Here is a 21,663-nt window from a genome sequence, read left to right on the forward strand (position 1 = left end):
TGTTAAGGCTCCCTCATTCTCTGGGCAAATTTGCACCTTAGCCTCAGTTACTATGAAACCTGTATCTACTGGCTGTGGTGAGATCCCAGACTACTGGAATAGGCAGATTGCCAAATCTAGCTGATGATGTTAAGAGGTGCAGAATTGTTATTGCTATTTTTCCACTAGAAAATAACAGTTGTAAGAAATGAAAATTTGTCACTGTCCCTGAAGTGTATGCTGGGGAAAATTTCTCAGCTTCATTAGAGAATGTTACTGGAATAGCAATATCAGGGCATTCCTCTGGTGCATGGCTACCCCCAGCTGAAGTACCTCCGCAGCCTGATTATCAAGGTGGGATCTCAAACAGTCAAGTTATGGTGAGGATCTTGGTTTCTCCTGTTGGAGCTGCTCCATTTTGTATTAGTAAGTAAAACATTGAACCACACAAATTCCAATCATTTGCAGCACAGGGAGGTGAAAAGTTTCCTTTTTGTTATTCATCTGTAGCAGAAGAACTGCAGCAGAAGAAATGAAGAGATCCACCTCAAAATAGTCAACCCCTGTGTTCAGGACACTCATATAGGATGTGGGAGAACTGTAAAAGATTTTGAGCTCTGACTATTCCCAGACAGTTGCATAATAAACAGGCTATTTGCTATTTTAGGGTAAGATTTTATTTTATTGCATTTCGAGAAAAAAATAGCAAAGCTTTGAACCAGTTTGGTGTCACTCTTCTGTAGAACAGGACAAATATATATATATTTTTGACCTCACGAATTTTCTGGCGGGAATAGGTTTCCCATCATTTCTAATTTGGACCTATATCCATGGGAGGAGAAAAGAACCCATTGGGCAATCTCTCTCAGAAAATAAGCCACAGAACAAGATAGATTAAAAATTACTGTAATGTATCTTTCATGCGCCTTTTTTTTCTTACTGCTACTTTTGATCTCTGATGATTTTACTTCATCTGTCTAAAAATTAGGGGACAGAGCATCAATTAATGTAAAATTGTGGCACCGCTTAGATCGATGCTGAACATTTGACTCAAGGCTTTTTTTAAAAGAAAATGTAAGGAAAAAAATCCTTCTGTGGGTTTCAGGGAAATGAGCTGTAAGTGAATATTGTGAAAGAGCTGAAATGTGCTGTAAGGGAAAGACTGACACAGTGTTTGTCAAGTTTTAAACTTGACGCATGGAGGACCAGGTTGAGCTGTTTTGTGGTTTTGCCTTATGACGTTTGTCAGTCACATACCTGTCATCCAAAGCAAACCCTCTCCCAGCCTGGCCTTTCACAGCAGCAAAAACGGTGACTGATACTTACAGTGTCATCTAGAGGGTTAGTAGCCTGTGGGATAATTCCCTGAGGCAGTATGACACAGAAATGTAATAGAAATAATGATTGACTCATTGTCTAGTAGAAAGAAACTGTGTGAGTAGCATAATTCATTCAGTTTAAAGTGCAGATTTCTTATCTGTGACATACATATAATAAAAGTTTTGCACGTCTGACTTGTGTAAGAGTATTTATGTTTCTCAGCAAAAGCAAATAATCAAACCAATGGAAGCCATTTTCTCTTAAAAACAACACGAAAAGCAAGTGAAATTGCGCTTAAAAAATTACGGGAGGAGACCCAGAGAGCTGATGTATCTGCACAGTCTACTGTATAAATGAGATCTAATCCTGAGTGGAGCTCTTGGGCACTACTATAAAGATATTTTAATATATTAATAAGCAATGACTCTAAAAAAGAGAATAGAGAAATATAAAACAGCTTTGAGGTTCTGTTACAGTTATTTTGTTAAAATGATGTTTATCCACATCTGTATTCTTGCAATCTGTAGGCAAAAAGATTATTCATTTCTTTGGTGGAGTCAGAGATAAGCTTGGAATTTTGCAGGACACAGGAGATGCAGTACATGATCTGCAGACTTTATGGAGTAAGCGTCTGCTCCAGCACATACTTATTGGGAATAATCCATCAAGAGCATCCTCTGTCATTCAGACAGGAACTCCCAGGCCTTCACATTTTTCTATTATCTTTAGTGGGGTACAAGGGTCCACTGCTACGGAGCATGCTGCCAGCCCAAAGGCTGAGTCAGGCATCACTTGACCTGAGAGGGAAGCTTTAAAAACTAAATAAATATTGAAACTAAAAGAGATGGTTACGGATTGCCTGTGTTCTTCATTTCCAGAAGAATGCAGAAGCTTAGCCCATTTGCCCCATGTAAATACACTCCGGCTAATTGCGTATGAAGGGAAGGAGAACTGCTTCGTAAAAGGAAGGGGGAGAATTGATTCCTGCTACTGGCCTTTTTGCTACTTTCAGGATTGAAGAAGAATGAAGTCTCCCAGTCTCATATTTCTCCATTTGCCCGGCTGGGAAGAGAGTCAGCTTCTCGGTGTGTAGCTGGGGCTAGACGGAGAGGTTTCTTGTGTCCGGGAATCCCCAGGGCCCCCAGGGCCTTAATAAAGCCTTGTCTCCAGCTGGGCTCTCTTAACATCACTTCATTTAGTTTAACTTATCGATATCATCTATTTCAAATCTGAATTAGGAACACACAGGTCATTTTTAGGGTGTTTTCTTCAGAAAAAGGATATGTATTACTACCAGCCACCTATTATCTCTTGACACCATCGACCACTGTCAGCCAAACGTGGTAGTGAGGTAGCAATTTATTAAATTCCTCTTAGTTATGTGAAAAAGAACAACTTTATAGAGGGCCCTATTGACACTGTCATTTAAGAAAAAGCCTGAAGTTTGAGCACAGCTGTTATTAGACAGCAGAGAACTTAGACAGAAAAGAGCCAATATGAGTGCCTCAACTCTTGGAAAGTTTTCACTCAGCTTTCGCGTTTTATCGAACAAAAGGAATCCTCTGCTGAGGTTTCTTTGGCAAAGTCCAGCTGAGGCTTTTTCTACACTTTGGGCATTTATAATTTTTAATGTCATGTGAGCTCAGGCTGCACTGTTAGCGTAGTTAAGTTCAAAAGTCAAATCAACCAGGAGACGCAAATGCTTAGGAAAATAGGCTTTGCAGTTGTGGTGCTTACAGATCTCTCTCTCTCTGTCCTTTCTCTCTCTCTCTCTCTCTCTCTCTCTCTCTCTCTCTCTTTTTTTAAATTCTGCTGTGATTTCTGAACATGTATTTATAAAGTTTTGAGCACCTTTCTTTTCAAAGACAAATACAGATCCTGCAATTCTTTCCCATGTGGGACTCCCAGTTTGCATATTTCAGTGTGGTTTAAACAAGTTCCAGTTGGTGACTGAACAGACTTACTGGATTTTGGAGCTATTGGTCTTTCAGAAGAAACCGGGAGTAATCTGCTTAAATGTGAAGCGTATGGTAGTTTCTGATGGACTTGTACTGGTATTTGACAAAAACGTGCACTATTCCTTTGTGTTCTAATTTATGTTCTAGGAAAATAGGAAGACAAAACTGTTAGTAGGTCTTTTTAACAGTAAAGTTTTACACATACAGATTTAGTGACTTGTAATTCTTGTTTTCATCCTAATTCCAGGAATAACATATAACAGTTGAGCTCTTCAGCAAAATCCTGATGGGGGCAACGTAATATCCCTTGATCCCTTCTACTAGGATCAGATGACGTGGTAGAACAGCAAACATGACAGTGTGACTGTTTGAACCATCCACCTTTTGCCAGAATGGCTTTTATTTTCTCAACTGCTAAATTAATTTAGTTCTGCTTTGAAAATCTATCACTTCTTTCAGTGTGTTGAATCAGCAGCAGTATCCTACTCAGAATCAAACTGTTTCACAGCTGTAAAAGGAACTGATCTCTAGGATACATCCTAGCACCTAGAAAAGTTATTTTTGTATGATGCAAGAAATAAGATTTGAAAGCAGCTTGAACAATGAACCCATTATTGGACTTCTTGCCCAAGATTCTCAGAGCTCAGAATCAACGCAGTTAAAACTGTTGAGAAAAAAAATAGATTTAAAAAGATACAGATCTTTTTCTCAAAATCCAGTTTGTTCATGAATAGAAAGCAATAAAAATGCATTCACAGGACATTTTGCTATAGTACAAGTTCAAAACATCAGGCAAGCTTTCCTTTTTTTTTTTTTTTTTTCATTTTGAGGTTGTTTGATTGAAGGGCTTAGTTCTTTTGCCTCTGAGTGATAGCAGTCCTTCCAGCAGGTTCTTACAGACAGTGGAGTAAGGAAGGAATCTGTTAGTCCTTTGCCAAAAGAAGTCAGAGGGGAAGAGAGCACTAGATGGGGATGTGTGGGAACAGAAGTTCATTTGGCCTTGTGGGATTTTTGGTAACTGTAAAGGGTTGATATAAACATTCATAAACATTTTGATATGTTTTGTCATTAAAGTAGTAAATTATTTCAATATGCTGTATGTATTTAACGCTTGTTTTCCTACCTGGCTGCAAAGAAAAATGCTTTTTAATAGTCTGCTGAAATAGTCTGGCACTGCAAGACTATTTCTTCAGACGAATTAATACAGAAATACTTCTAGGCCAGACATTAGAACAAGTTATATCAGTTAGTGACTTAGTTCCAAACCTTTTCCAAGGAGTGGACCACATCTTTGACACAGAGAAAACAGTAGAGGAAGCCACCACAAATAACAACCCCAACCCCATGCAGTGGAACTGAACTACATAGCAAGGACCAGATCATGTAGTTCTCCTACAATTGCAGCCGTCAAAAGTGCCATCCTTACACTAAATTACTTAAAGCAAACCTGCTTTAAGAGCACAGTATCTTCTTGCTGGACGTCTGCAGCCTTCCTGTTACCTGGTTTTGTAAGAATGTAAACATATGTCATTCATACCCTTGCCCCTGAAATATGCAGTCCTAGGGTATAAAGAGATTGGTATATAGCGTATGTGGATTTCTCTGAGAGCAGCAGAGAAATATGGAGACTCGGTAGAAAAAGAACCTTTCCCACCTATGAAAATAGTAGCATAGTTCCTTTAGGTCCTCATTTACTATATGTTTTGCCTGGGTATTTGTTTATATGGTCCTTTTTTATAATGTAAGTGTAAATAGAGTAGTTTGACAAGCTGTGCACAAATGGACTTTATCACTTTGTGCCTATGTTTCCTGGAGGTTACTACACTTTCTGCTCAAGGAGATAAGGCACTTTCCATATCCTAAGGCTACTGCTACTGACACAGCATAAAGCAGTATGATAGGTGTGATCTACAGATCTCCAGGTTCTCAAAGACCGGTCCTGGTCATTAAGACATGGTCTGTCCGTGTACAAGGCTACTAAATGGTACGCTTGACTTTTCTTCCCTGGAATGGAAATTTGGAGAGATTCCTGGTGTCGAAGTGAGTAAGTGTTCAAAGTGGAATGATCATAAAAGCTTCTGAGAAATCTGCTGTAGCTGAGTTCTCTTCCCAGATGCACATTCCAAAATCTGATCAAGAGTATTTTGTTTTACTTGAAATTGTGGAGGGTGTTCAGCAACTTTCTAGGTTGTTAAACCAAAGACTCTTTCATAATTACCTTTTAACTACAGTATGACATCTGAACCTCACAGAGGAAGCCTTTTGAGTCACAATACTGATGAATTTATCTGTAAAACATAAATGCAAAATTTTTTTTTTCAATTGTGATATGGATGACTAAGAAAATGGATGCTATTTCTATGTTGAATCAGTTTTAATAGGGCTATGTTTAATAGAAGGTGACAATGTTGACTAAAATGTCAAAGTCACTTTGGTATATAGGCCATCAGTTAAGGCTTTAAGGACTAACAGACTCATTTACTGAAAAAAATCATAGTTTGAACCACAGAGTATTTTTTTGAAAGGCTGTGGTAGTGAGAGAAACTGAAACTCTTGGTCCAGTGATTCTACTGCTCCAGACTTCAAGCTTACACTAGGCAGAAGAGCAAGAAGATGGTCAGAAAATGCAGGGAAGAGATCCAGGTCTGAATCTCACAGTAGACCTTCAGCTCATCTTCTTTTTTGACTAGCCTGGATGCTTCCAGAGCTACTTGCAGCTGCCTACATCCCCAAAAGGCAACACACACGCTGAACGTATCTGGAGCACACCATAGTTTGACTATGACCGTTTCTTGTCTCCAAGATGCTCCGATGCTCCTATTTTAAGGCAACACGGTAGTCAAAGCCCTTGGCAGTGTGCTTGCTCGGTCACCTTCTTTCCAGCCTCTTGGCATCACTGAGACAATCTCAACTGACCAGACGACAGTGAAGAATCTGGCACTTACCTTTTCCTTAAGCTGTGTTGAAATTGCTTAGAGGACTGACAAGGCTAGAATGAGCACACTTGAGCTACAGTAGAAAAATATAGTATTGCTTTTCATTCTCTAGGAATACTATGATAACATATATTAAAATCATGATGAACCATTAAATAAAATGTATACTATCCCTATTGTCATTTAGTAATCTTTCCCTTTGAACAGAAGTAGTTTCTGAGTAAACCAAAGGTGTGAATGAGAGTACAGCTATCTCTAGTGTTGCATTAGGAGCCGTGCTAACGATCGACTCTTTTATAAACAGGACACTAGAACATCCTTTTTAAAAAAAAATGGGTGTGCAATGCCAAGTGATTATGGTTCAGTTTTGTTCTTCTGTTAGCCTTGGATTTGTTTTTCCTACGTACCCTACTGAAAGCTAGACATGGTGGGATTGTTTATATTAATCTGTGAACTGGAAAGAGAACATTTGCTGTCACTTCTTTTTTTTTTTTTAAGCATATATGAAGTAGTATGCAAGTTTTCAAAATGACTGGTGTTTCTCTCTGAAACTATTTCTTTCCCTCTTGTTAAGGCCTAATGAGTTACAAAAAGAATCTTTGAAATTTCAGAAAAGAACTCTAACTTACAGAAGTTAATCTGTTTTGGGACTCCATCACTGGCAATCTCTTCTTGATCGTTCTGCTGATATAAAGGGGCCACCGAAACAACAGCCTGCATACACTTTCTGAATGACGATGAAATGGATCTAGCCCTCTTCCACTTGTGAAATTCTGACAAAAAGCTTGCTCATGTGCCCCTACCAAAAACTGATTGGTAGACTATCCAGGCTGGGAATAATTACATGGTACTACCTTAGATATAACACAGAGGTCAGAACCAGTTTTGAGAGACTGTCAAATCTGGGTGGCTGCTATTTATTTTTTTATTTGTAGCTCAGCAGTGACAGGGTGTTATACTTAAAAGCCGTTAACCTAGACAACATTTTCCACAACATTTTATAACAACAAAAGCGTAGACCAAATTTAGAGCCTCAGTACTTTTTGGAAAAGCTTTCCTGTGGCTCTTCAGCAGCTTGTGGGAGCAAAGGCGGGTGCTTGCTTCGATGAGCGCCCTGTCGCTGTTCAGAATCCTCCTTATTTCGGTTTAAGGTAACAGGGCTGGCCCTGTGGGGTCTGCCATCTGAAAACTTGGATGAGGTGCTGAATCCTGCAAGTCGTGCTGATGGTCTTTAGTCTGCCACTGCTCATTAGGATTTTGCGTAGTCAAACTGATCTGCAAGGATCCCTGCCGGGCCCTGGAGCGCCAGGAGAGCGTCCTGAAGTGCGGGAGTCAGCCCGGCGAGGCCACGAAAGAGAAACGGCCGCCTGAGGGGGTGGCCCTTGCACTGTGAGGGAGGGATTCGGGCTTCTGACCTACTTTGGGATACACAGGGAAGGTGGATAAAGTGGATAAAGATACAACTGCAAGGTGCCGTTGGTAACATTTTTAATACGTGGATAAGAAGGGATTTATGCTTTAAAATTAAGAAACAACAAACTGAGCATTTTCATTAGTTCAACTTAAATTGGCATCCTTCAACTTTTTTTTTAATTGCTTTCATACTTCTGAGAAAAACCTCACATTCTCACAGTCTTAAGTATTTGAAGGGGTGATGCTTACTTGTGGAGCGAAATATGAATTTCCCAATATCTGATTTTCAAGAAATGCTGAAGGGCAGGCTGCAGGCTAGCTAGACAACAAAACAGTGTTGTACATATTGGTTTTACCTCACTTCATTATGTGTTTTATCCTCAATGAAATCATTGTATAAAGTCATCAGATAACTATGCATACGTTAAGCTCATCTCTGCTTCGTCAGAAATATTTAACACAGTACACTTACAAACATATTATGAACAAAGTTTCTTACATTTCTAGCATGGATCTGGATGAAATCTGCACTTTGAGGTCAATGTACAGACTGTTCACTTTCAAGAACTAGCCAAAGTTATGACTATTTAAAAATAATTTAGGAGGCTAGTGAGGTGAGCTGTGATGTCTGTTGTGTTGCAGAATGTCACAGATTCTCTTTTGATGGATGAACAGTCTGGAAAATCCTAATATTATTTGCCAGGGGAATTTTTTGAGGATTGGGTAGGTTTTATAGTAAGTATGACGTGTCTGAAATACAGTCTTGACAGTTCAGTAGGGATGTTGTTGTTGAGTATCTGTTAAATGTTGTGTTCGCTGAAGTGAGAGATTAACCACAGTGCAGGCAAGCACTGAAAAATTTTCTTTAAACAGCTCTGCCAATTAATCTTAATCCAAACTTCGTGTTCTCGTCTTGCCTTTTTTCCAAAAGTGAGCGGAGGTTATTCAAAATTCTGCAGTATCTTTGAAATATCCACAAGTATGCGAAGTTTCACAGCTTTGAAGGAACCCAAAGTTCTGGAGCATGTGCTCTGTAACGTAAAAATAGTTGAATCCAGTATCTTGCATGTCAAACTGTAATGCACTGAACTATTTGGCACTAATCCATGCTGAAGTATATTATTTTAAAAGGAATTTTAGTTAATTTGTTTTCCTGATCTTTTGCTTCTCTGGCGTTTTGTAAAAAAAAAAGTTAATTTAGTGTGAAAAAAATTCAGGGAGATGTTTTATATGGAAAAACAAGTCCACTGAACAAACCCTTCTCTACCTCGGAGTTCTGCTCGCATGTAGCTGATCCCAGAAGCATGCATGCCAGCATTTTCAAAACTTGGTGTTTCAGATACACAGATACACTGCTCTCACCTCAATGCAGTGTGGAGAAACACTTTTCCCATCTACATGAGGGAACAAATCAAAAAGATGGGCTTTGTGGGTGGGAATTTTTTTCCTGAAGTTATTTACATACTAACGGATCTCCTGCTGTTGGTGCTTTGCTGAAGAAGGGAATGCCTTCCTCTCTGTGGTTCAGTTCTGCGAGTTTTAAGACGGCATGCTGCAAGGCGACATGCAGCAATTTCGAATAGATGATGACTTTCCCTACCAATATTGGGTCTGCATTTCCAAAACTCTGACGAGCCTTTTTCTTTTTTTTTTCCTCTTTCCTTAGAGCCGCCATGTGATGCTTTGTACACACACGGACTCTGGGGTTAGAGCAAATATTACTGCAATATTTGAACAGCTACCGCGCGCCGGCGAGGCGCAGTTATCCAAGGCACTTACGCGCATTTTTTCTTACCTCTTCCCCACACTTTATAATTATTAGCCGATTAATTCCCATGCCGCCCCGGGTGGTGGAGGCAAGAAAATATTATTGTTTCCACACCGCGACGCGGGAGCGCAGCGGGCCGCCCGGGAGCGGGGGGGGGGGGGGGGGGGGGGGGGGAGCCCGCGGCCGCGCTGATTCACTCGTGCGCGGCGTCCGGCGTGGGGAGGAGGAGGGAGGCCCTGCTCCCCCCCGCCGCGGGGCCGGGCGGGGCGGCACCGGGGGCGGCGCTGCGGGCGGGAGCGCGGCGGGCGGCGGAAAGTTTCTGGTCCGCGCGTCTGGGCCGGCGGGCGCTGGCGCGGCGCGGGCTGCCGGGGGCCGAGCGGGCCGGCGGCTGCGCTGCCCTGCGCCCCGCTGCGCCCCGCTGCGCTGCTCGGCGCGGTCCCCGCGCAGGGGAGAGCCCGCCGCGCCCGGTGCCCGGGCTAGCAATATGAGGGAGCAGCACTCATGTGCGGGCACCGGGCACCTGCGGGCGGCTGGCGGCGGCGGCAGGATGGAGCCGCTGGAGCTGGCTGTTAGCCCCGGCAAGCGACTGAGAACTGAGTACGCCTTTCCCTATCTCTTGGCAGAGGAGGCCTACCAAAAGCTGGCCAGCGAGACCCTGGAGGAGCTGGACTGGTGCCTGGACCAGCTGGAGACCCTGCAGACCAGGCACTCCGTCAGCGAAATGGCCTCCAACAAGGTAGGAGCCGGCGGACGCCCCCCGCCGGGGCCGGGGCCGGGGCCGGGGCCCGGGCGCGGGCGGGACCCGCGGACACGCACGGACCCGGGCAGCGGGGAGAGCCCGGCGCGGGGGGACCGCGGGGCTGTGCGTCGTGCGTGGCGGGCACACGCGGCTCCCCTAGATTTCAGCACGAGCTGTGACAGCGCTTGCAGGCACCAGGTCTCGGGAAGTTGCACTGTTTCCGCACGCGTTTCAGTTTAAAAAACCAGCAGAGGCTGTTTTTCACCGCCGGCCGTCGCAGCCCTCTGCCTTGTTCGCTGCTTCCCCGCGCGTCCTGTTCTCATCTCGAGTTCCCCCCGAGAAAACTGTGCGTTTCGGGGTCAGAAGCTGGTTCATGACCGTGAATCTGCGGTGTCGGAAACGGCCTGGTACCACGAAGTAGCATTTTGAGGAGGTGGTAGCGGTAGTCGTTCTTGATTCAGTGGGCGAGAGAGGCCGAATCTCATTCGTGAGGGAGGATGCTGACAGCGGTCCGCCCGCGGTGGCAGGAGCGCGCTCAGGAGCCCGCGGCCGCCCTGACAGCCGCGGAGCAGACGCGCGGCCCCGGCCCGGGCGCCGTCCCGGGTGGCAGCGCGGAGGCGGGCGCGGGGCAGGTCGCCCCTGTGCCTGAACGCCCCTTGCTGGTTTTTTCAAGTTGCAGGAGTTCCCGCTTACTTTCGTGATTTTGGTTGGCAAACCGAACGGGCAGCTGCGTTTTTGGAGCTCGTTTTTAAACCCAACTTGATGAACCTGCTGCCTTGCTTGAGAATGTTTTTTTTTTGCGCCTGTCATCAACCGATAGCCCAGGTATTTTGGGAGCTGCATGTATGATGAGAGAGAAAAGGTTTTAATTATAGCGAATATAGAAGTCCTGTTTTTTGCCTCACTTGCACCTATGAAAGCAGCTGATGATACATGTTTTAGCACCTTTTTACCACGTTAGTTGTAACTAGGATTTTTTTAAGTCAAAACATTGTGGGTTTTGGCTCAACTTACGCCGGGTTTTTTTTTTTCCAGTTCTGCTGTCATGCTTTGACTGCTGTTACCAAGTATCTACTGTTTCTCATTGTCTATTAAGTCCATGTTCAACTCCGTCTGCATGTAAGATACTAAACTGTATAAGAGTATTTGCACTTTTATACAGAATCACAGAATCGTTTAGGTTGGAAGGGACCTCTGGAGATCATCCAGTCCAACCTCGATACGGTTTAGTCCCATAATATAACTAGCTTTTTTCTTTGTCACGCCATGTGCTCATGTGCTTTTCTTATCGTTAGAGACTCAGCAGCAATTAGATCTCCATTCTGAAAGTTATCCATTTGGAGTTGCCTTGTTCTCAAAACAGTGTTTTCAGTTTTTATTGCTAATTGGAAGATGTGATTGTTCAGGACATACTGTATATGTGCTGTCAAGTTATAAAATCAAGAGCTTTGGAATCTGTTTCAGCACTTTTTGAATCCAGTAATAAAACTTCTGTTGTTTTCAAAGGCAGTAAGATCAGGCCAACACTTAAGGCCTGAGCTTTCCTTACAAACATGTTAGAACATCTATCAGTTTCCTTATTTATGATATCTGTATAGCTATTATTTCACAAGAACCTGGACATACCTCAAGTATTTATTTATTACATCCCTACAACAGATGGTATATGTGATATATTTTATGAACAATGAAGGCAAGATATTTTAGAGTAAGATATAACTAATTACAGATCAATATTTTTAAATTGTCAAGTATACTCAATTTTTTATTGAAAGGGGATCAATTTTTAAAATAAAACGTGACAACTACTTTGCATCTATAAATAAACACAAAGGTGCTGCGTCCTATACTGTTATGTTTATATTTGTTTGAACTAGTTACAGGATAGTTTGCTGTAGATTACTAGATAAACATTCTTCGCATGTGTTTATTCAAATTAAAAGGAAAACGTGATTCAGGAGGAAGTTTGTCTTCTTGTTTCAAAAAATAAGATCATGCAGAGAAGAGATAGGTGCGAGATATACAGCAAGACTAGTTGTCACAGTTAATCTAAAGGTCAGTAAGAATAGCCTACATCAGACCTGGAATTTTATATTGCAGTAATATATCTCCTCAGTCTGCTTGATCATTCATATGTGCATGTTCACACTTAAAACACTTTATTGCTACTTACTATCTTCTACTGCAGTATTTAAGAACAGTGTCAGTATTACTATATTAGGAAGGAGTAGCCACTGTTCAGTTTTGCAGGTTATACTCAGTTTTGAAGGTAATCTTTTTTTCCCCCTTTGTTTCCCCCTTTTATATAGGAATCTATCATCCTTCTTTTTTTTCTTTTTTAATAGAAGTGAAAAGTAAATGAATCAGTGCCATTAACCATCCTGTGAACAATCCTGAAAATAAATAAATCGATGAGCCTATTAGAATGTTGCAAGAAAATTCAGTTCAGAAAGATTTTACTTTCAGCTGTGTAACAAGTCATTCTAAACAATCATTTAATTCCGGATTATTAAAACATATCTGGCATTTTTACAGCACCTTCTATTTTGACATCACTGCAAACTGTCTGCAGCATCTCTACGAAGTATGTAGATAAGTGATGTTATTTTGACTTATAGAGAAACTACAGCAGAGAAACTTTCCTCAGGGCTAAGAAAATAGACTTCAATACAGCAAGAATATTCAAGAGTACCCAGTTCTCTATCCTCAGAGTAAGTCCTGGAAAATCAGATGAGAAAATCAGGAAATGGAACATTGTCAGTACGTAACATGGTTTCTCTCACTGTGTTTCTCTTTCTCTGAATTTCTTTAATAAACAGCTTTTTTTTTTTTCAGACTCTCAGCTGCTTCTTTTACTTATTTACTTTTTTTTAAAATATATTACAGTATTTTCACTAGTGTTAATTTTTCTTCTTTTCATGAACCTCCCATGTAAGGGGTGGCATAGGAGCAGAGCTCTGCACCAGGTGAGAGCTTTTTGCCCGACACAGAAAAGGCTGCCATAGCAGAGGAAAAAATTCCAGTGAGCAAACAGCACTATACGTCCTGTATGTCTGAACTAGGCTGGGAGCGAGGCTTATCTTTGATCCCTGTCCTGTACAGTGAGCTGGCAGCCTGAGCCGTTGCGTCTGTGAGGAATCCCCTTACCTTCAGCAGTGCCTGCATAGGACTTGCATTAGCATATGTCAGTCCAGGACAAAGGTCTGTATTTATTTGCCTTAGATGCTCCTACTGCCCAGCAGTAGCCAGTGACGTGCAAGCTCACATGTCTGGAGGACTGAAAGTAGGATGATAGAGATACAGGAAAAGATCCTTCTTCCGTTCTCCCTGCTTAAAATTGCTTGAAACAGTAGGCAAGGTGTGCTTTCCACAACCTCCAGATAAACCCCGGCATGTTGTGCATTTGTGTGTAACCCCAAAAACGTGCTCTAGAACTGCCCTGTAGGAAGCCAGCCAGGACGTTTGGTGGACGAAGTTACCCCAAGATCACTGTATTGTCCGGATGATGTCCTGATTCCCAAGCATCCCTGAATGAGTAGGTTACCAAGTGCCTGGAGGCGTTGCATGTGAAATCGCTGATGGATAGATCTCTGGTGCACAGGTTGTAAATAAATCAAATTTCAAAAGGACATCATATTTAAAAGTACTGTCAGTTTTTGTTGTTTTATTCTGGTTCTCACAGTGCTTGGTATTTTCTTAAATTACAAGCTTCTAGAATCAGGTGGTAACTAGAGAATCCCAGCTTCTTTTAAAAAAATTAAGGAAATTTCCAGTCCTCATATTTGTGCAGGGAAAACTGTAAAATCTTGAAAGGCCCAGAAACTAGAAAACAGGTAAGAAACTTAAGTTTTAAAAATGGACAAAAATGTTTTTAATTTTTGGAGACCTAGTTCTAGTGTTGTAGACCATATGTTGTCAATCTTGGCTATGGTTAGTGGACCCTGATTCTGGGCAGGGACTTAGAGCAATTACTGTGGCAGATGATAAATAAATAAACAGTGGCAATAATAAAGATATGGCAACCGCTTTCTGCTGGACTGCACTAATTGTAGATTAGTCAAACATGGAGGAATACTTAGAATGAAACTGATATGCAAAAACATATTTTCACTTCTGTAATTACAGTTTTGCAAACATCTCTAATGTATTGCTTTGGTGTGTCTGAGGATCTGAATTTAGACATGGAAAAGTTTCAATTCATGTTGCTGCTGTTTTAAGTTTGCTGCAGATGACATTTTTTTGCAGGATTTGCTGATAACTTGGTAGTGAACAATAACATGGAAAAAGGTCATTGAGGATTGGTGTTAGGGTTCATAATGGAGACTTATACTGAAAACTTCAGTGAGTGTCTTTTTTTCTACAGGAAGCTGTTTTAGGTATCAAAGCTAAGAAGATCTAGGTTTCGTTTAGTGTGACCATGCTAACTATGAAACTACTTTTTTCTATATAAAGTATTTTGTAGTTGTCCAGCTTGTATACCAGTATGTGAAAATGGTCACAGATTACAGGTGAAGTCTGTTTACAGGCAGTTACTAGTGCTAGTTGCTATTCAAAAACCTTTCTATGTTTTGAATGCTATGAGGATACCAAAAGCATCAAATTTATGAAACTATTGACTAACTTTCAAAGACTATGCTAATGTAACAACCAGTACAACTGTCAGTGTGATCTTGGTTTGTGTTTGTGGCCCTGTACTTGTTGCCCATTGCTTATGTTCAGACAATAACCTCACTATCTGTTACAAGAAGCCAGGGAACTTTGCACTGGAAATTAATGATATATTATTTAAAAGATTACCATTTCCTACCTGTAAACAGCTAGTGTAAATTAAAAGGACACTGGAAGGAAAAAAAGACAACTTGAAATCTGCTCAGTTTATTTATTTATTTTTTGTTACAGTATCTCCTGAAGTCCCCTGCCAATTTGAGCTATTTTAAATCACATTTTCCTGCTGCTAAAAAGTATCTTTCCTTTCTTCCTCTACAGTGTCTGTGTTGCATTTCACGCAGCCAACGGGGAACTGACTAACGTTAACATCCATGGAAAAAATAAAGCTAAACTAAGTAATCAGTTTAAAAGCTAAATGTTTTTACTAATGGACTGTGTATAAGTCCCCTAATATATTTCAGATAGGAGTTTTGTTTTACCACTGCTGTATTTTCCCACCAGCATGGGTGAGTCCCGGGCTGCCTGCATTGCTGTGTGACCCGTGCTGGAGGGAGCAAGCAGGGCCAGCGAGCTAGTGAGTGCTGGCCGGCATTCACAGGCACGGCCCCTGCCTTGTTCCAGCAGGCTGGCAGCAGCTTTCTGGGTTTTCTGTCATTCCTTATGTCTCCAGGGTATACAGAACTTGGGACAGGCTCTGGCTCCTGACTTGGTCCATTCATCTGTTTTATCTTCCTCTTATTTTGTGTAGGAAACTTAAACGGCATAGTGGTCGGTAACTCCGTAAGAGTCTAGATAGAATTAACCTAAAACTAGCGAAAATGGCTAATGTCACTGGGCCAATCATGCTCGGAAAGTCAAATTGTATTAACAGAGTAGTTTTTAGGGTTGTCTTTTCAAATCGTTGCTGCCTGCTTCAGTGATATAGTTTGTCACACAGTCAGAAGCTTGTCTTCAGAAATTACATTTCATATTTAGGAGCATAATTTTTTGTAATACTTTCTCCAAACGTGAAAGCTCAGACAGAGTAAAATAGTATCCTCTTCTGTCATAGTCACAGATTAGAGTGACCTGCTTCCAGTTACAGGGAAGGATAATGTTGTCATATTCACTTAAGAGGATTTGAACATCAGTCATTCTCTTGGGTTTCGGCTATTGCACATTAAAAATATGTGCTGAAAACAAAACAGTGGAAAAGGAATTTGTTGTTAGCATGACTAAAGTGTTGCAGAGCAAACAGGTCCTCTGTTTTACTTCTCAGGTATAAAGAGGGCAGATGACCAGATCAAAAAATTCATGGGGTTTATTGTGGGACAGTGCTGTTATGTAATGTGTGGCAATACCATCGCACTTAGCCAGCTGACATGGTAGTTTAATTGGCTCTTGACGTTCCCAGATCTTTCTAGGAAAATCTGAGGATTTAGTTAGCTCTTTACTTTAGAGTGCTGCTTCTGACGAGGTTGCAATTAGGCAAGAGGCAGCTGTTCTCAAGCAAAAGCTTGTTTGACCGCAGCATCAGGAAAAATTTTATTCATTAAAGACTTGAATTTGTGTGGTAACAGAGTAAAGGGAGACCTGAGTTTATTAAAAGTGGTGATTGGGTGACCCTGAACTTAAATTGTTGCATATTTATGCAGGAACTCCAATTTTGTTTTACTTCATAAAGGAAAAGAGGACTGTGGAGGTAAGGAAAAAATTCCTTTCCAGGTTCACTCCACCCTTTTTATGCTGTGGAGCCAACCCAAAGGAATTTTAAGACCTCTGGGCTGGAGTGCTGTTCCTTGTGCACAACCTTACTTGCTCCCATGTAAGACTATTCATGCTTGTAGAGAACAGCAAACTTGCCCTCGGGTAACCGCAGTGATGAGTGAGGTTTAACAAGGAGATAGCACTTTGGCTGTATTGCGTAAAGACTTGCTGCAGTAAGATAATTGGTGAAATTTGCTCTCATGCAGATGGTTTGCACCAGCTCTTCCTTATCACTAGTGAACACTTCTGGCTTGTCGGAAATGTGACGCCAATTCAGTAGTGGTTGAAGATCTTTTACCACAATGTGTGCTGCTTCCATACGGGCTGCCAGGTTGATGTTAAATGAGAAAAGTCATGCAATGCCCATTCTTCTAAGAAGGTAGTAAGAAGGGCCTTTGATGGTGTGGTAGAGTTGTAGGTCTGTCTGCAGTGAGCGATGCTGAAGGTCTGATCCTGAGCCGCCTTTTCTCCTGGCGCACGTCCATGACAGCAGGCATTCGTCTTCCCCGCCCTTGAGGACCAGGCATTTCTGATTTGGAAGCCTCTTAATTGGGTAGTGAGTTGAGCCCCTTAGCTGTTTGTCAGGGGTGTTCTCAAACAGAATCACACCATACAGACTATCCCCTGCTCTTTGTCAGCTGAAAGGAGCCTTACCCATAACGGTAAGAACAAAAAAACCCAGTAGCATTTCAGGGCCCCAAACCAAGTCAGGATCCCTTAATCTACTGATTCAGTCTGTACTTTAAATTTTAAGAAAAACTAATTTCTACATCTAGTGTTCCCTTCTTCTTAAAGTGACCTGAATGGAAGAGCTACATAAGAGGAATGATACATCTCAAAGGGTTGCTGTGATTTAAAACTTTTCAGCTTTTCAACTTCTAGCATCACATAGCTTCCCAGTCACTAATAATTTGATCATTTTTTCCATAAATATAAGCAAACGGCCCATACAACCACCACACAACCACCCCTTTTTGCAGCCTCTTTCGTTATAGGAAATGCCACAGTATGAAAAATTCTTTCCTTTTAGTGTAATGGCACAGAATAATATAGACAAAATGTTATGGAATAAACAGCTAGGACTTGATGTGGGAAAATGGCTCTACTTTCAACCACCATAACGAAGGATTTGAAAATTAGGAAGTATATTGTCTTATTTAAAGTTAAAATCTAAATGTCAATGTACCTTTGTTATGGCATTTACAAAAAAATAGTAGTGAATGTTTCAAAGATGTTAACTTGGAAAAGGCTTTGTGGAAATGAGTACTTCATAACTTCTCAATAATAAAGATGGAGTTTATGGCTACTGAAAGGCATGATAAGTATCTAACTACTTGTGGCTTGTTGTGACAGTGTTTAGAGCCAAGAACTCCTGCATTATATTCTGCGTAGTATGCTGATGTAATCGTGGTCGGACTGTAAGATTTTAAGTATTTCAGAGACAAAAAGTGGCCATTCTCTGTTTTTCAATTTTGTGTTTCCAATGAAAGGCAGCTTTTTCTCCTGAGTAAACTTTTCATGCAATGAATATGGTGTTCACTGAAATACCAATTCAGCCACTGTATCATAAAGAAACTGCTCTAAGAAACTGTTTTGCAGTCTGAGTTACATTAGTAAGGGTTTTGCTTTGGTATCATTTGCTAAAACTTTCCATTGTTAAGAGACCTACAGAATTAAGTATATTTCAGTTGGATGTATCCCGTTTTGATTTTTGTATGCTGAGGGTGTATCTGCGATAGGAATTGATCCCAGTTGTGGTTACTTGTGGCCAGTCCTCTGTGTAGCTGCAAAACTGAACGTATGCAAGCTAAGGCATCGTGGACAGTGGTGCTTCTCGTCCAGCCTCGAGACTGGGCGAGCCGCGAGGTGGCCAGCATGTGCCTGCTGAGCTGCGTTTCGCCTCCGAGCGCTTGGGCGGCAGCTTCTCCGCGACTGCCCTGTTGCGTGTCTGGTGGCATAGCAGTGCTGTGGTGGCGGCTGCTGGTTAGTCCGAACCTCCATCCGAGAGAGAAACGCTTTTTTGCTCATGCAAGTTCTGTCTTCTGTTGGCTTTGCTTACCCGCTCCAGGTGTTGAAACGTAGCTACAGCGGTAGTAGTACCCGCAGTGAATCAATAGCCGGAGACCAGCAGTGAATCAAGCTGGTGTGGAGGGCCTGTTTAGGAGATTACCTACAAATAAAATTTAAACGGCTTACCTCTGCTATTAATTAAGTTGTAAGCTGCTAACATATGATCAGCTAATCGAACTGAGCTGGCTGAACACTAATATCAGGTACTTCAGCAAGAGCATGTTTAACTGAACCGTCCGTTTGTAATTGCCGGAGGAAGGACTGCTGGTGTATTTAGGCGTTTTTGCTTTTGGCTTCGTTTGGGGAGGGGGAGCAGAAGGACAAAGGGAGGTTAAACTGGAGAAAGACCTTCCAGTTAAGTTTAATTGATTTGGATCTTTTATTATAGATAAGAAATATCTAAATTACACTTAATATACAAGTGTAGTTTTGCATTATAGTAGCCTATTTTTCCTGGTCCAGGATAGTTTCTAATTTGTGCGGAATAAATATAAGTAGTTTATGGATTTATTTTAAACAGGCCAGAATATAAAATACATAACAACAATATCTGAAATAGTTTTCGCCTGAAACAGGGCAGATCATTACAGTCCTTTTTTCATCTACTTGTACTGCAAGATTTGTTTGAAAAAAAAATTGCAGATGCCATGCTGCAGTAATATTCCCCAGCATTCATGCTACTCAGTTTGTAGATGAGAAGCATTCCTGCTTCACAGGTTGGGGAAGTGAGGCAGAGTGGTCAGACGTGTTTGTGGTGATCCAAGTCATTGACTGACCAGAAACAGACTTCAGAGCTTCTAGCTACCTCTTTTATGTGTTCAGTCAGGCTGTTCAGTTAGGGTGCCTGTGTGTCAGAGTTTGGGATCAGGACTTTGCTGTCCTGCTCCCTGCATGCATTGGCATCTATCGGCTAGTTTTCTAGCTAGAAAGATCACCCATTTTTGGAACATCAGAATGCAATCCACTCTAATCAACGCTAGACATTTGCAAAATGTTAATGAGGCAGCAATTACATTAATCTGTACTAGCTTGGACTGGTTTTCACACTCCTCCATCATTCTCCCTCACTAATTTAACATATGTTAATGGTGGCTTTTGCTTACTTGCATTCATAAGCACTATATATTTTGACCACTAACATTTCCTTTCTTGCAAAGTTTTATCTTCTTGCCGAAATTTACAGGCAGATTTTTCAAAGTCACATAAATCTCAAAGCAAAAGCAGGGTTTGTTTTATTCTGGAAATGACCTTACAGGAAATTTATACTGTTAACTGCAGCCCTGGAATCTTTTTACTGTGTCAATAATTTTCCCCAGATACATAAGTCCAAGGGTGTGGTTTGATGGATAAAATGATGCGTGCTGTTTAGTTGTATTGGTTTATATGATGGAAAGGACCTGTTCAGGTGGGGGTTAACATATGTAAACCAGACTATCTGATCTCGTTTTGGCCTAGGTTGAGTGTACAGCCTTAATGCGATAAGTTCACCCAGATTTACAGACAACCTCATGGTGCCAGCTGAAATACTAACGTCTTTGTCAACTGATTTTAGCCATTTAGCATGAACTCTTGTAACGGAGGTGTTTTTATCTACTGATCGAGAGCAAACAGTGTCGATATTTTAATTACCATCAGTCAGATTTTAAGGGGGGAGCATCAACCTTCCCTTGAGGTGAGTAGGTGGAAATTTATCATGAAGTATCCGTATCTTATTATATACTGATAATAGTCTTTAGATTCAGGAAGGCAGCGCTGCACCAGTTTGTACTGAAAAAGTTATTTTAACTGCAGGGACTAAAAATGAAGGTGCCAAACATTCTTATTTACTTTTTCTCAAGGTATCAGTGTATATGATGCTTCAGGTTACGGCATCAGTTTACGTTTTATAAATTACATTTTATTTATTTATTTTTTTATATAGATTTACAAAATGTAAACTGATGCCGTAACCTGAAGTGTTTCTCAGATGCATAAACTTCAGTCTGTTCAGTATGAACGTCGGTTTGTTCAGAAGACATGCAGTCTTCAGAGCAGATGATGTATTCTCTGTGCTTGAAATTTATCAAAGTTTATTGGAGCTTTCGTAAGTAGTGACGATAAATACAAAATTAAGTATTCAAAAATAATACATTTTTTAGACGTTTATAACAGATTTTGGGGGGAAAAAAAGTTTTACTTTGCAGTATATTCTCTAAATGGCTTAGAAGAGGGATAACAGGTTGTAAGCTCTGCCACCGCTGGGTTTGCGGATGACTGATGATCTTAAGTACTGCAACGGGTTCGTGAATCTTTGGCTATGTACGTGTTTGGCTGTTGCCTATGAAGTTTATTTGCCACCAGCGTGGCATGGCTGACTGTATTTCCTCTCGTATAGTGGGTAAACCCTGACACATCAGAAGTGATGGGCAGGTAGTATGAGAGTTAGCACACCTTTGTTTTTAGCCATGTTTTGCCCATGCACAAAGGGACCTCCCCTGTGGGAACACATGGAGCAACCAAAACGTTTTCAGGTTAATAGCTGCAATGAAAATGAGGTATGAAATACTAGAATTACGTTTGAAAGTACTGGCTTTTACTGTGCTTGTTATGTGAATCAAAATGCTTACAGCTGTGAATTTCTATAGCAGCTTCTTACAACGAGGGAGGACAGACAGCTGTCAGAGATCTTTTAAAAGTCAATATTTATTTTGCTTTCCGAACGTGTGGTTCCCTGCGGGTCTTGCTTCTTAGCCTCAGCTTACCTGTGTTCAGTATTTGCCACCACTGAAAACTACAATTAAAGGGACTTTTTCAGCAAAACCTGGAATCATTTATACGCTGCTGAACGCTTCTCGGACCAGCCCCGGCGTGCAGCGCTGCCGCGAGCTGGCGGGGGCTCCTCGGCAGGGCTCCCCGCCGCGTGCTGGCGGGCGCCCGCCGGGGCCGGGGCCGGGGCCGGGGCCGGGGCTGCCGCGGGCCGGCGCCGGCTGCGCGCGCCCGCAGGCACCAGGGTAAGACGCACCGAGGCCTGGCATAAACAAACAAGCGGGTCTGGAAAAAAGTGCAGGCCTGACGTGTGGTGTGGCC

General features: G+C 41.7%; 1 protein-coding gene across 6 annotated transcripts in view; it reads left to right on the forward strand.

The window, feature by feature from the left end:
- Positions 1–21,663, forward strand: part of LOC104146908 (3',5'-cyclic-AMP phosphodiesterase 4D) — a 401,542-nt gene that overhangs the window by 338,131 nt on the left and 41,748 nt on the right. For all 6 annotated transcript variants that reach the window (XM_068927370.1, XM_068927371.1, XM_068927374.1 and 3 more), the window contains exon 6: positions 9,998–10,110. In XM_068927370.1, the coding sequence (XP_068783471.1) occupies positions 9,998–10,110 (113 nt within the window). The remainder of the gene's footprint in view (positions 1–9,997; positions 10,111–21,663) is intronic.

Source organism: Struthio camelus, chromosome Z (genome assembly GCF_040807025.1).
Source record: "Struthio camelus isolate bStrCam1 chromosome Z, bStrCam1.hap1, whole genome shotgun sequence".
NCBI classification, from domain to species: Eukaryota; Metazoa; Chordata; class Aves; order Struthioniformes; family Struthionidae; genus Struthio; species Struthio camelus.